We start from the raw sequence: 13,248 nt of genomic DNA, 5'->3' as shown, positions 1-13,248 counted from the left end.
GCTGTTAGAAATGGAGAGGAGCGGCCTCAGTGTGTTTTATGTGGAGAGGTGCTCACTAACGAAAGCTTGAAAATTAATAAATTGGACCGGCATCTCCAAACAAATCATCCTCTTCAAACAGAAGGATAGAAGGATTTTTTCATCTGCAAAGAAGAGTCTTTCAAGAAGCAGTGTTTTGACGGCGGAAAAGTGAGTCACTTATTTTAATCATTTGTTTTGTGTGTTTGTGAGTTTGTCAGGGTCTGTTGTGAAATTGTTTCGTTAATGCAGAGTTGGATGAAATGCAGACTGAACTCCCGCGCGTCTTCTACTCGCTCCCGCGAGTCCACTACATTCTGCAGCGGCATAAAGCGGTGTTTAAACTTTTACTAGCCTGAAATGTTTTTAAAACAGAGAAACAATAACCACAGGAAGATTAGAGGGAAAGTGACAGGCAGTATGAGAAGGAAAGCGAGAGAAAGTATCAGCCGCACGGACGTGACTGCTGCAGTGTGATGCACATCGGAATACATATGGGGGTTATTCCCTATCTTTATTCAAGAGCGTGGTCTTTAAATTTGCGAGCATACTTTATTGATTTCACGTTCAGAATATGTATTTCTTTCCCTCAAACCCTGTCCTCACACTCAAATAGTGCCTGCTTGCGCTTAGATTTGCTCTGCTTCTGCTCAAAGTGTACGCTTGCACATATTGCTGCGCTTACAGGTTTCCTGTGTTCCAGTTTAAAACCTTCTCCTCGCAGTCAGGCTGGTTCTGTGCACTCGTGAAATGTCTGCTCTCAGATTTCTTCTGTGCACGCTTGGGTCTTTTGTGCAACCCTGTCAAAATCCCTTTGTGGGGATTCCCCACAGTTGAGTATGTAGTCGCTTTGGATAAAAGCGTCTAACAAGTAACATGTCATGTAATGCAATATAAATGCGGTTGCCAGGTCCACATTGGGTATACAGCGTACGCCGGCTGGTGTTAAAAATCACCCAATAACCCAGCAATGTTAATGATGATATCTTCTCTGTTATTTTCAGGCATTCAAAGGGAACAGAGGGGCACTGAGGGCATCCTATCAAGTCAGCCTCCACAAAAAAAAAAGTTAATCAGTTGCCAAGTGTTGGAGTTTCTTTGTCTCTCGGAGTGTTTTACAACAGCTCTGTTCATTTAAAAGTGTTTAAAAAATGTGTCTACATAGTTTTTGATCTATTGACAAACTTAATGTTCTACTTCTGATAATTTAAATGTGGTTTCACCTGTGATGTACTGTATACTGCACTTCCTATTGTTAGTGTTTTGTCCCCTTTCTGTTTCCAACATGTTTGTTCTTTGTTCATTTAAAATAGTTTAAAAGGGTGTGTACATAGTTTTTGAGCTAGTGACAAACTTAATATTGCACTTTTGATAATTGTATAATTTAAATTTGATTTGTACTGTATATACTTGACTGCACTTCCCATGTTTCGTCTTTCTGCTTTGATCCTTATTTTTTCTGGGGAAGCTCAAAGGGAAGGTTTTTATGGTGAGAAACCTAATTGCTGCGATGCACTTTTATAATTAAATAAATATTTTCATTTACATTTTAAATTCATGGTGTGTTGCATTCTTTGTTTATAAATGTAGATATTATGGAAAATCATGACATTTTTTGAGCTTGGGTCCCTTAGGACCACAACATTTCTATTTTGGGTCTCATGCTGAAAAAGGTTGGGAACCCCGAGACAATTTTGGTCCAAACTCCAATACATTAGGTGGCGGTAATGCACCTTTAACGCTGGTTACCAGCCTTCATAAAGCCGTTAAAGAAGAAGAAGAAGAAGACGGAGACGGAGAAAAAGCAAACATAACTCTCGATGTGATATCGGTTGACCTAGCTTAAGAATGGAGAGTCCGGAGTTAAGTTTCACTCTGGCTTACTTCGTGTTCTCCCTCTGCTTCGTGTTCACGCCCAACGAGTTCCGCTCGGCCGGGCTGACCGTCCAGAACCTCTTCTCGTCCTGGTTGGGCAGCGAGGACGTGGGCTTCATCCAGTACCACGTCCGGAGGACCAGCATTACCCTGCTGGTCCACTCTGCACTGCCCTTAGGTAATATCTAAGTCATGTTATGTCTCTAAATGTGTTTAGAGACATAAAATGAGGGGGAAATGAGCGAGTCGATTACTGACAAATACTGGAGGTGTTCATCCACAGTGTACCTGCAGGACAGGTGTCAGTCTTACTGCCAGAGTCCTGAACCCGGAACTGTTGAGTACCGCAAAGTCCTATGTAAGGAATGTATAGTAGGGTCCCCAGCACCTAGAAACTGATGGATGCTAACCTATGTTGGACAATTATGTGTTGTGTTATTACAAATAAATGGCATTATAGCCTATGTAAACAATAGTTAAAAAATGACCTGGCCCATTTGGAGAATTTTTGGGGGTTATTGATAAGTCAATTTCTGACATTTTTAGAATAAAAAATGGCAGTTGTATGTACTCTCTGTGGGCTGATACATTTTAGATCAATTTGGAAGATGTAGGGGATCATTTGGATTGGACAAATTGTCTATTTATTTGAAAAAGAATTGTTCAAAGTAGAGGTAATCATTTTCATCTTGTGCTCTCTGTATCCAATCATCACAATGCTTCTCATGATAGTCAAAATCAGCCCAGTGAGAGTACAAATATGGCCACTTCCTGGATAATACAGTTTCTATGTGCTGGGGACATTTCTAACATAAAACTTTGGGGTTCTCAACATTTCTGGGTTCACTATAAGCTGGTAACTAGACTATAATGTTGCGTTACTGATAAATACTGAAGGAGTCACACAGTTGACCTGCAATACAGCTATATATCGGAATATATCAAATGAATGAACTTGTTGGTTGGTGTGGTTTAAATTAAGTTCCATGTTATACTTTGGCCACGATTATTTACAAACTAAAAACAGAACCTGATAGCTTTATGTGTCAGCAGTGGAACGTTTAGCACCTTGTAGACGCCCTCATCATTACATTTTAAAACCAATATGCTTAGATACAACTAACAGAACAAACACTGTGTCGTCACAGGCTGCAAATAACGTGTGTGTGTGTCACTAGAACTAATGGGTTTCATCTCTGCAGGTTACTATTTGGGGATGTGCATCGCTGCTCCAGAAAAAAACCTGGGATCCATTCACCAGGTCAGCCTGTCCCTCTAATGTCTGTCTGCAGAACACACTTGTATCAGTCGAAAAACAAGCATTACACTTTGACCAGCTGTTTAATATCCCAATATTCAGACTAATGGTTGATCTTAGTTTCAGCGGTCATATGAGTGGACTTGTGACAAAAAAGAAAAGTCATCAAAGCATTGAGTCAAGTCTCTCCCCTTAAATGACTGGCTAGTGTTCTTTGGTGTGGCCAGGTGAAAACAGGAAGTCAGCCTTATATGAGCAACATCCAATTTACATGAACATGACAGGGTTTGGTCGTCTACACATGATTTAGAGCGACATTAACATAATTAAGCCCCTTTTTCTAATGCTACATAGTGGACACAGGAAGTGGTGCAATATTACCAATATCTATGGTATTTCAAGCAAATCACACTTTATGCAATAAGAAATGTAACCGTCGGCCCTCCAGTATCACCAACACGTGTCCATGTGTGAGGCACCTTCCATCACTGCTTGTAAATGTAATTATTAGTAATACTCCATCAAACATATAAACGATATTCTTTATGAATATTAACATTTTCGGGCTGTCAATAAATTAGGATGTTAATCGCAATTAATGGCATGATTTCCATAGTTGACTCGCAATCAATCGCAAATGTTTAATCTGTTCAAAAACAGATATCTTTCAAGTTTTTTTTATACTTTTATCAACATGGGAGTGGACAATATAATTACTTTACACAAAATGTATATTTATCATAATTGCAACAATTCCAAACAAAGATTGATTTACTTTAAGGTAATCGGCATGCAATCTGTAGTCACAAAGTGTGGGCATTAACTTGCACTTAAGTATTGAGTATTACACACAGTAAAATCTTGAGGTACTTAGTTAGTATTTTAATGTAATGCTATGTTCAACTTCTACTCGCTATTATCTTAGATGCCAATATTTGTTATTAGTATCGGACAGCTTTTAGTTACTCTACAGATTCAGATTATTAGTGTTATTACTTTGACACCCCTATTACATTTGTATTATTCATTAAGACATTTTGTATTTATTTAATGATATTCCTTTGTAGCAATACTTTTGATATTTCGTAATTGTATGTTTAGCTGGTAATAACAAAATGTAGGGATTTTATGAAACAATGCTTTGAGAGATCTTTTTGTTTCTGCCTCAGCTATTCAATGTGCAATCTTTACCTGCATAAGTCCTGCTCCTGCTCTCCTGTGGATGCTCTCCAGACTTCCTCTCTGTTAGAGCTTGTGTTGCAGTGTCCTTTATAACCTCCTTTAGCTTAGGAACCACTGAACCTCCCTTTACGAAAGGATAGGAGAAAATGCTGCCCCACAATGCCTTGCAGCCGCAGCATTTGCCATCACACAACATTCGGCCGTTCACGGAAACAACCGATTATGACCGATAAATGATATCATGAAAGTTACGGTGCTTATTAAGCTTTTTAAAACGATAACTTGCCAAAGTGCTTTGTTTTGAATGTTCATCAGTATTATAATCAAAAAGAGAAATATGAACGTTAGTTTTTACTGAAATTATCAAATAAAGTCAACATTTCAGTGTTTACTGAAATGTGTGGGGTTTGTTCAACTTCTAAAAGATGTTTGAATGGTGATATACACAGTGATAGATGTTAAGAACTACTAACGTTTATAATAAATACATTTGTATTTATTTTAAGATCTTTTCATAGTTCATACAATCATACGTAGTGGGATCATTTGTATTAATGTGGACCGGAGGGAGAGGGTGACGAGCATAAATTTCACTTTCCTTTTTTATTTCAATTCCAACTATGGTCATGAAGAATATGTTTCTCTGTTGTCCACGTTCATAAAGCACAAAACAACAGCATCAGAGCACGGTGCAGAGTCTCTAGATGAGTTTACAGTAGTCCCTCTTTCTTATTAAACATCCATGTTGTAGTCCGCTGTATAGAAAACTGTAGTTTCCATAGTTTCCCCACAGCAGCATACGCACATTTATGACGTCCGCATTATAAACACGTCGGATAGTGAAAGTGCAGTCAGATTCTCTAAAGCAGTGCCACTGGTGGTACGCCAGCTCCCGCTAGTGGTACGCGGAGGAATCTGAAATATAACAAAAACATTTTTTTTAAATAATTTTTTTTTCCCCCTTTTTTTTTTTAACAAGATGAAAACATTGAGACAACATCTCATTTACAACGCTGACCTGGCCAAGAAGGCAGCAACGGTTGTTACACATAACAAAGACGTAAAAAATACAGAAAACACAACTAAGTAAACAAAGGACGAAAAGCAGTCACTACAGTGTGCACATTTAAAACCGTAAGAAAGGTGCACTACTTATTACTGCAAGAGCAGCTGGTGGTAAGGACCTCAGACAACTTCCATTTAAAACAGGCTATAGGGACAAGTGCCATCAGTTTGAGGCTTGATTGAATAACATTAATTTAAAAATAAATCATACTATCAAAATACTACAACGAATGAAAATAAGCTTGAGATAATTGAAACTGTGGTTTAAATAAGTTCTAATTGGCTATTGTTGTTTTTAGATTTAGAAACAAAAATATGTTTTCTTTTTTTTTCTGGCGTTGCTAATGACGACCTTACTACCCCGCGAACGTTGCAAGCAAGCTAAAGAAAGAAGAAAGCTGAATGATGTTAAAAACGTGGCTCAAAACGGGAGGTATTCGGAAGAGAGGTACAGAGGAGAATATTACCAGCGAAAGTGAACAAGTGAATGAGGAGGAGGACAGTCATCAACCGAGCACAAGCGCAGGCTCCGCCAGCAACGCAAAAGTGATATGCACAGCTGCTGTGATGGAGGAGAGAAGTGACTCAGGAAGAAGGCATTTGCTCAAAGAATGGAGAGAAGGCTGTGATCAAGGTCAAAAGCTGAAAAAGCACACACTTGTCCTTAATTGTTATCTTTTTCTCTTCTTTTTTACTTTGCCACCACAGAAATGGCAATAGCAAACATCAGCAGACTGAAGATTAGCTTTTAGCCCTTAGGGCTCATCTGGTCCTGGAGGCTTCATTTTTATTGTGGAACTTTGGTATAGGTCCAGGAAATGACGTGAACAGTTGACATTTGTTGTGTGAGAATAAGTTATTATTGTGTTCTTTATATTCTCACTTGTGGTGTGTGAGTGATGAGAGAGAGAGAGACACAGAGAGAGAGAACCCTTTGTACATGTAGCTGTGGCTGACAATAAATAATGTTATTATGAATACATTTGCCTCAGAGTCCTGCATGAACTGTGCATTGACAGTATTTTAACATTGGTCGGGTGGTACTCGGAGAGCCAACTATTTTCTCAGGTGGTACTTGGTGTAAAAAGGTTGAGAACCACTGCTCTAAAGTAAAGCAGTCTCTTCTTCTAAGTCCTTTTGAATTCTCCTATCCACTATCCCTTAACCCCGTGACGTTTCACTCAGAGGTCAAGGAATAGACGATAGGGATAGACGATAGGAGCTGATTTTTGGATTATCCGACCGCAACTTTGGTCTCAGATGTGTTGTGTTTGAACAGGTGAGTGACAGCTGGAGAGCCTTCCTCCTGCTCTCCCTCTGCCTCCAGTTGACCAGCTGGACGCTCGTCATCTACTGGTCCCGTCGTCGCTGGCACAACCATCCAATCAGCCGTGCCCTGCAGTCCCACATACAGCCTCCTCACTCCAGCTGGGGCTCCGTGGCAACCAGCGTCAACGATGAGTTCAGACGCATCGACAAGTTTGCTACAGGGGCCCCTGGAGCCCGAGTGATAGTGACTGACAGCTGGGTGTTAAAGGTGAGTGAATACTGGGTGATGTCATTTGATCTCATCTGATCAATAACGCTTCGTCAGCAGTTCTTAAAGTCTATCATTAAGGTTGACCCTTACATGAAAATCTCATGCCCATGGCGATACACATTTGAGTCCATTTGGCACATGAAAAGTTTGGACACAGCTGGTATAAATCAAAACACATCTGTTTATAGTGTAAGATTTGCAGTAGGGTAAACTGGTTAGAACAAGCCCGTCCTGTGACAACTTTTAAAAACCCATCTCACCAAAATGGCTGTGCATCTGAGAGTTGACTTGTCCCCCAGAGAATACCGAGTGCCATGAAAAGCTTGATCATTGGCTGCCCTGCAAGCTTGTTTCAATACACTGTATTATTTAAAGGTCCCTGTTAGAGCCACAATGAAGTCAAAGTTATTATTTAGATTCATAATTTGATAAATGAATTAATGATGGAAAATTATTTATATTGCCATGGTGAATATCTTTGATGAAATGATTGTTAATTTTAAATCGTAAATATGATCTGTTTCCTTGTACCTTCCAGTGTTTATTTAAGTGAGGTAATTGAGGACAGCCGCGGTGCTCTGAGACCTGATGAGACGGGGAGCGGAACAGTTTTTTGACCGCAAATTGTAAACAGAGATTAGTGTTGCAAATTGGACTGCAAAGTATAGTTTATATAGGAAAGCATATCGCCGAAATATTGATTTAGATTTGTTATTTTGAGATTATTTAAGTCAATAATTTTTTCTTAATAAATTAAATTTTTTGACTGAAAACCTTCGGCCGCTTATTGCTTTGGAGTCCCCTATTATGCAAAATCCACTTTATGTATTTCATACATCAACGTGACATCAACTCTGTGTTAAGAGATTCCGAAAGTTTCAGGAACAAAGACCCCCTCTCTTTTGGTCCTGATCTAGCTACACTGAACAAAAATATAAATGCAACACTTTTGTTTTTGCTCCCATTTTTCATGAGATGAACTCAAAGATCTAAAACATTTTCTATATACACAAAATAACCATTTCTCTCAAATATTGTTCGCAAATCTGAAAAGATCTGTGATAGTGAGCACTTCTCCTTTGCCGAGATAATCCATCCCACCTCACAGGTGTGGCATATCAAGATGCTGATTAGACAACATGATTATTGCACAGGTGTGCCTTAGGCAGGCCACAATAAAAGGCCACTCTGAAACATGCAGTTTTGCTTTATTGGGGGGGGTCTGGTGGGGTCTGAAAACCAGTCAGTATCTGGTGTGACCACCATAACCCTAACCCTAACCCTAACATGTCACCCATTGAGCATGTTTGGGATGCTCTGGATCGGCGTATACGACAGCTTGTTCCAGTTCCTGCCAATATCCAGCAATTTCGCACAGCCATTGAAGAGGATTGGACCAACATTCCACAGGCCACAATCAACAACCTGATCAACTCTATGCGAAGGAGATGTGTTGCACTGCGTGAGGCAAATGGTGGTCACACCAGATACTGACTGGTTTTCCGACCCCCCCAGACCCCCCCAATAAAGCAAAGCTGCATGTTTCAGAGTGGCCTTTTATTGTGGCCAGCCTAAGACACACCTGTGCAATAATCATGCTGTCTAATCAGCATCTTGATATGCCACACCTGTGAGTTGGGATGGATTATCTCGGCAAAGGAGAAGTGCTCACTATCACAGATTTTTTCAGATTTGAGAGAAATGGTTATTTTGTGTATATAGAACATGTTTTAGATCTTTGAGTTCATCTCATGAAAAATGGGAGCAAAAACAAAAGTGTTACATTTATATTTTTGTTCAGTGTATATAAAAACCTGTCAGAAAATCAGCTGATCAGATTAAGGCCACTTTATGATGTAAACGTTAGCCAATCACCAACCAATGTAACCCCCCCCCCCCCCCACCTTATCACCTGAATCTCCTCCTAGATCACCAATAGGCGCGTTCACACCGGAGTACTTTTCCCCCGTACTTTTCCCCCGTACTTTTCCCGTTTAGTTCCGTTAGTACCCCTTATGTCGCGTTCACACCAAAAAGAGTACTTAGTGCCGGGAACTTTTACCCCCATTGTTAGTGCCTGCTTGAGAGGTGGTACCAAAAAAGTACCAATTTCTATTGGCTGGGCGAATTGCAGACCACGCCCCGTAAAACTCTGCAAAGTTTTGTGAAGCCGCCATTGTATTTGTGGCATTAACATTAGCCCAGCGTACCAACGCAGAGAGACTAACTTATGGCAACACAAAATAAAACATGGAAGCGGTGGAGATGAGGAGGTGTCGGCGTTCTGGCGAATTACTCGGAAAGCCAGTCCCCAACTCCGGGGACTTCTGGCGGCAGTATACGCCGTGAAGCAGCGGCGCCGGATTCATTTCAGAAGTAGGGGGGGCCAAAAAGTGCGTGTGTAGGTGACAAATTTGCCAACCCTCCCGATTTTTGCGGGAGACTCCCGTTTTCCTCCCGGGTTCATATTTATCCCACATTTCTCCCGATTTCTGACTAAATCTGATTTGTTTCATTCTACAACATAACGCACCAAATGTTACTGTTTCCACTCAGACTTCAATACAGCTACACCATTGTTTGGTTTCCATGGTAACGTGTCTCTTAGTAGCTCGAGCAAATGAAAGTCTGAGAGGGTGTTCAGGAGGAAGATAGTCAGAGAAAACCGAACACGAACGGACAACTCGGCCCTCTGCTCACTCTTTCCTTTAAATTAAACTATACAGTTCCAGCCCGCACATATGACAGCGCAGTTGCTCATTCCATCTCTTCTTTTTTCCTGCTACGCTCTTGTTTGACAAGCTGAATGTTGACTGGTGTTTGACCGAAGTAAGCTCTGTGAAAAGCTCCAGTTATTAACTCGGTATTTACAAAGCTGTCATCTCCACATTTGGAGAAAGTTACAAGCCGTTTGACAGCAGCAAGTCTGCATATTTCACAGAAGGCTCGTTTAGTGGTTTTGCAAAGAATTAACCACTCTGTTTTTGTACCATTCTGCATTGAAGTACCTTTCTCTTTGCCCAAATAAGCTTTAATTTGCCCGTCTCAATTTCCCGACAAACAAACCTCCATGCAGTCGGAACCAGCCTGTTTCGGTTCAACGATGCCGGCGGGAGTTTTGACAGCCTCTGCGGCCACAGAGCTGCTGCTTATGGGTTCATCTGGCTGCGCTGGTTCTATGGTTGAAGGACCAGGCTCCGGAGTTGCGGATGTCAGGGATGTGACATTCAAGTTATTGAATTTCAGTTTAGTTTGACAGTATTTTGTTTTATTCTGCGCTGGTTCTTCTGACATGTTTGCAAGTGTATATATTCTTTCTATAGGTTAACGGCTGACACACACAGAACAACGTAACAAATAAACTAAACAACGTAACAAATAAACAAATAAGCTTTTTTATTGGTTGTAATTTACATGGATACATTTGAATGGTGTGACAATGTCCTATTTGATTGGGTTAAAATGTAAATATTCTTCCTGTTATGTCTGCCTGCTTTATTTTACCAAATGCAAAGTGACCTGCTGCTCCATCGAAATCAGTCGCATTGACCCAAAGACACATTTTAAATTGTATACACTGTTGGAAAGAGGAGATTCCTAGCTTTCTAATGATATCAGGATTGTTTTTGTACTCCAAATATCAAGCAAAATATGTCACATTATATAATGACTGTCACCGAGTCATCATTTTGAGAAAAAGGCCTTCAAAGTTTTCTCTTCTTTGGAATCCATCGATCTGATTGATTATTAGCGGAAATGATCAAAATACTACGGAGGGAAGATATTTTGGTTTGGATTACTGGTCTGGGGGAAACCTGTGTGTGTGTGTGTGTGTGTGTGTGTGTGTGTGTGTGTGTGTGTGTGTGTGTGTGTGTGTGTGTGTGTGTGTGTGTGTGTGTGTGTGTGTGTGTGTGTGTGTGTGTGTGTGTGTGTGTGTGTGTGTGTGTGTGTGTGTGTGTGTGTGTGTGTGTGTGTGTGTGTGTGTGTGTGTGTGTGTGTGTGTGTGTGTGTGTGTGTGTGTGTGTATTTTTGCGTTTGTGTAAGAAACACCGGCTGTTATTATGCCTGCTGTGACGTTAAATTACTCCGTTCTCCGCTTGTAATTATGCCGTTACAAGCTTCAGAGTTGTATTTATCATCTGAATTTGCCGAAACAAGTTTAATATTCTGAAAGCCAAGACTTTGTTTATTTTAAATCAGATAAAAACTAACTGTAATGGACCCTGCCGTGTGATTACTATATGCCTTATACATTCATAATTTCAGCAGAGGGAGGGGGAGCGGCGCTGTGGAACAGCAGAGTGGGGAGTGAGAGCTGTCATCTTCCCTTTACAAGCTTCAAAAATGCCTCTAGCTAATGAGATTGAATATAACAATCAAACATAACAAAATATGCACAGTTAGATCAGATCGTATTTTAGATGCAACTTTAGAGTAGAGGGGAATTATTGAAACAGGATTTGTACAGTGTCCCGCAGCATCTGTCGCTGCGAAAATGTAGGGCAGGGCTGAAAAGTGGGGGGGGCCAATGGCCCCCTGGCCCCCCCGCTTCCGGCGCCCTTGCCGTGAAGTGGTTTGCGGCCTGCCAGTAAACCCAAAGCAGAAGAAGACGAAGTGACGTCAGCGGCTCATTTGCGTAATCTTCCCTCAGGGAACTTCCCGGTGTGAACGCGATTGGTACTTAGTGCCTTGGGGTACTTAATGCCAGGGCATTAAGTGCCGGCACTAAGTACGGCAAAGTACTTGGTGTGAAAGCGGCTATTGTGTTCTTTTTAACCAAATATCTCTCAGAGGGGTGTGGGGAGTGGCTCCTTATTTTCATTTAAAGTAACAGAAAGGGAATCAGCACTTTTGAAACAGGGCTGAAACAGACGGGATTATGGGATGCTGCAATGATCTGTTTGGTGTTTCAGCCAAACACTTCAGAGACACGTTCTGTATATATCTGAGACCTGTTATATATTGTTAAAACATAATATAATAGGGAACCTTTAAGATCTGCAAATACATTTGCCAAAGCTAACTTAAGGTGGGTGTTTTTGTTTGTTTGTTTTTATTGAATTTATCTAAAAAACATGATTTGGGAATATTCACTTTGGTTGGGATTGAACTCCTGAAATCTAGAGTTCTGTGGAATATACTTTTGGATTAATGTTTTGGGCAGAATCTGTTCAATCAATTCACACTTTCACCCACAGCAGACTAACTTATAACAGAACGTTCAGTTTATTATTTTTTTGCAGTTATTGTGATTTGTTTAGGGGTGTGGCTTTAACTAGGTTTGAATGAGAATGATTGATTACAATGTGTTAAATGGGACATGTGATTTATACTTATTATTTGTGTTACATGTACCTTTGTAGGCTTTGACCATACTCTAAATATTCAAATTGTCAGGCCCGACCAGCACCCAAGCAACTTGAAGTCTAACATCAACATAAAAGTGACATCCCAGATGGGAGGACAAATAATAACAAGGCAAGATAAACTGCACATCCAAATAATGTATCAACAGACAAAAGAGACCTCTCCAACAAGGAACATAGAAACCTTTTAACTAATGGAAAACAAGGCTGTTTGTTGATAAAGGAATACAAAGACATTATCAAACTAATTACAAATGGCTTTGAGTGGGAGAGGATTATTGTGGAGAATGTGGTTCTTTCTCAACCCTGCCCTCTGGTGGTAATGAGGCAGAAGAACCAACACACTACGAAACAAGATGCAAAATAAAAGAGACTCACCAGAACCACTGTACCACACAGAATAGTCAAACATTCCAGTGTCTCATAATTTTCAGCGTTGGTCCGTGTTGTCCAAGCGTGTGAATGGTGTTTCTGAGGTGTCGTTTCAAAGATTTTGGTGAAATCATAGGAATTGGTCACAGAGAGAGAATGGAACCCTAGACCTTTGAATCACCTGAGTGCACTGTGCCAAAATGGCTTTTGATACAGCTTTACCTATTTGTATAACCATATCAGGCAACAGTTACAATATTTAAACAAATTGAAAACTGCTGGCATAGAAAAATAATAGGAAAGAAGAAGCAACAGAAGAATAAAGGGAACAAAAACAGCAGGGCTCCAGCGACAAGCAATGCTGTTTAGACCCCATGAATTCTCACCAAACTCTTCAGTTGGACTGACAGTATCAGGGGACAGAACACAACTGAAATGCTAATGTTGCTCTCTGCCTGATTACAAGTCTGCCATGAACACGTTATGCTATCTCTGATGTTGTTCTACAGCTTGTTGTGCTGCTTCAAAGTGGACAGGAAAATAGTTTATAGCATCGTTAAGATTATATTTGA

At 40.4% G+C, this 13,248-nt stretch overlaps 1 protein-coding gene across 1 annotated transcript in view; it reads left to right on the top strand.

Annotated features, from left to right (window-relative positions):
• The first annotated feature begins 1,777 nt into the window (after positions 1 to 1,777).
• The window catches only part of tmem129 (transmembrane protein 129, E3 ubiquitin protein ligase), a 15,304-nt gene continuing 3,833 nt past the window's right edge, over positions 1,778 to 13,248 (top strand). Inside the window, exons 1-3 of the mRNA XM_079668066.1 lie at positions 1,778 to 2,071; positions 3,096 to 3,154; positions 6,678 to 6,935. Of these exons, the coding sequence (XP_079524192.1) occupies positions 1,867 to 2,071; positions 3,096 to 3,154; positions 6,678 to 6,935 (522 nt within the window). The 5' untranslated portion in view covers positions 1,778 to 1,866. The remainder of the gene's footprint in view (positions 2,072 to 3,095; positions 3,155 to 6,677; positions 6,936 to 13,248) is intronic.

Source organism: Notothenia rossii, assembly GCF_949606895.1.
Source record: "Notothenia rossii genome assembly, chromosome: 3".
Classification (NCBI taxonomy): domain Eukaryota; kingdom Metazoa; phylum Chordata; class Actinopteri; order Perciformes; family Nototheniidae; genus Notothenia; species Notothenia rossii.
The sequence above is the reverse complement of the archived record's forward strand: the minus strand, read 5'-3'. Positions and strand labels throughout refer to the sequence as shown.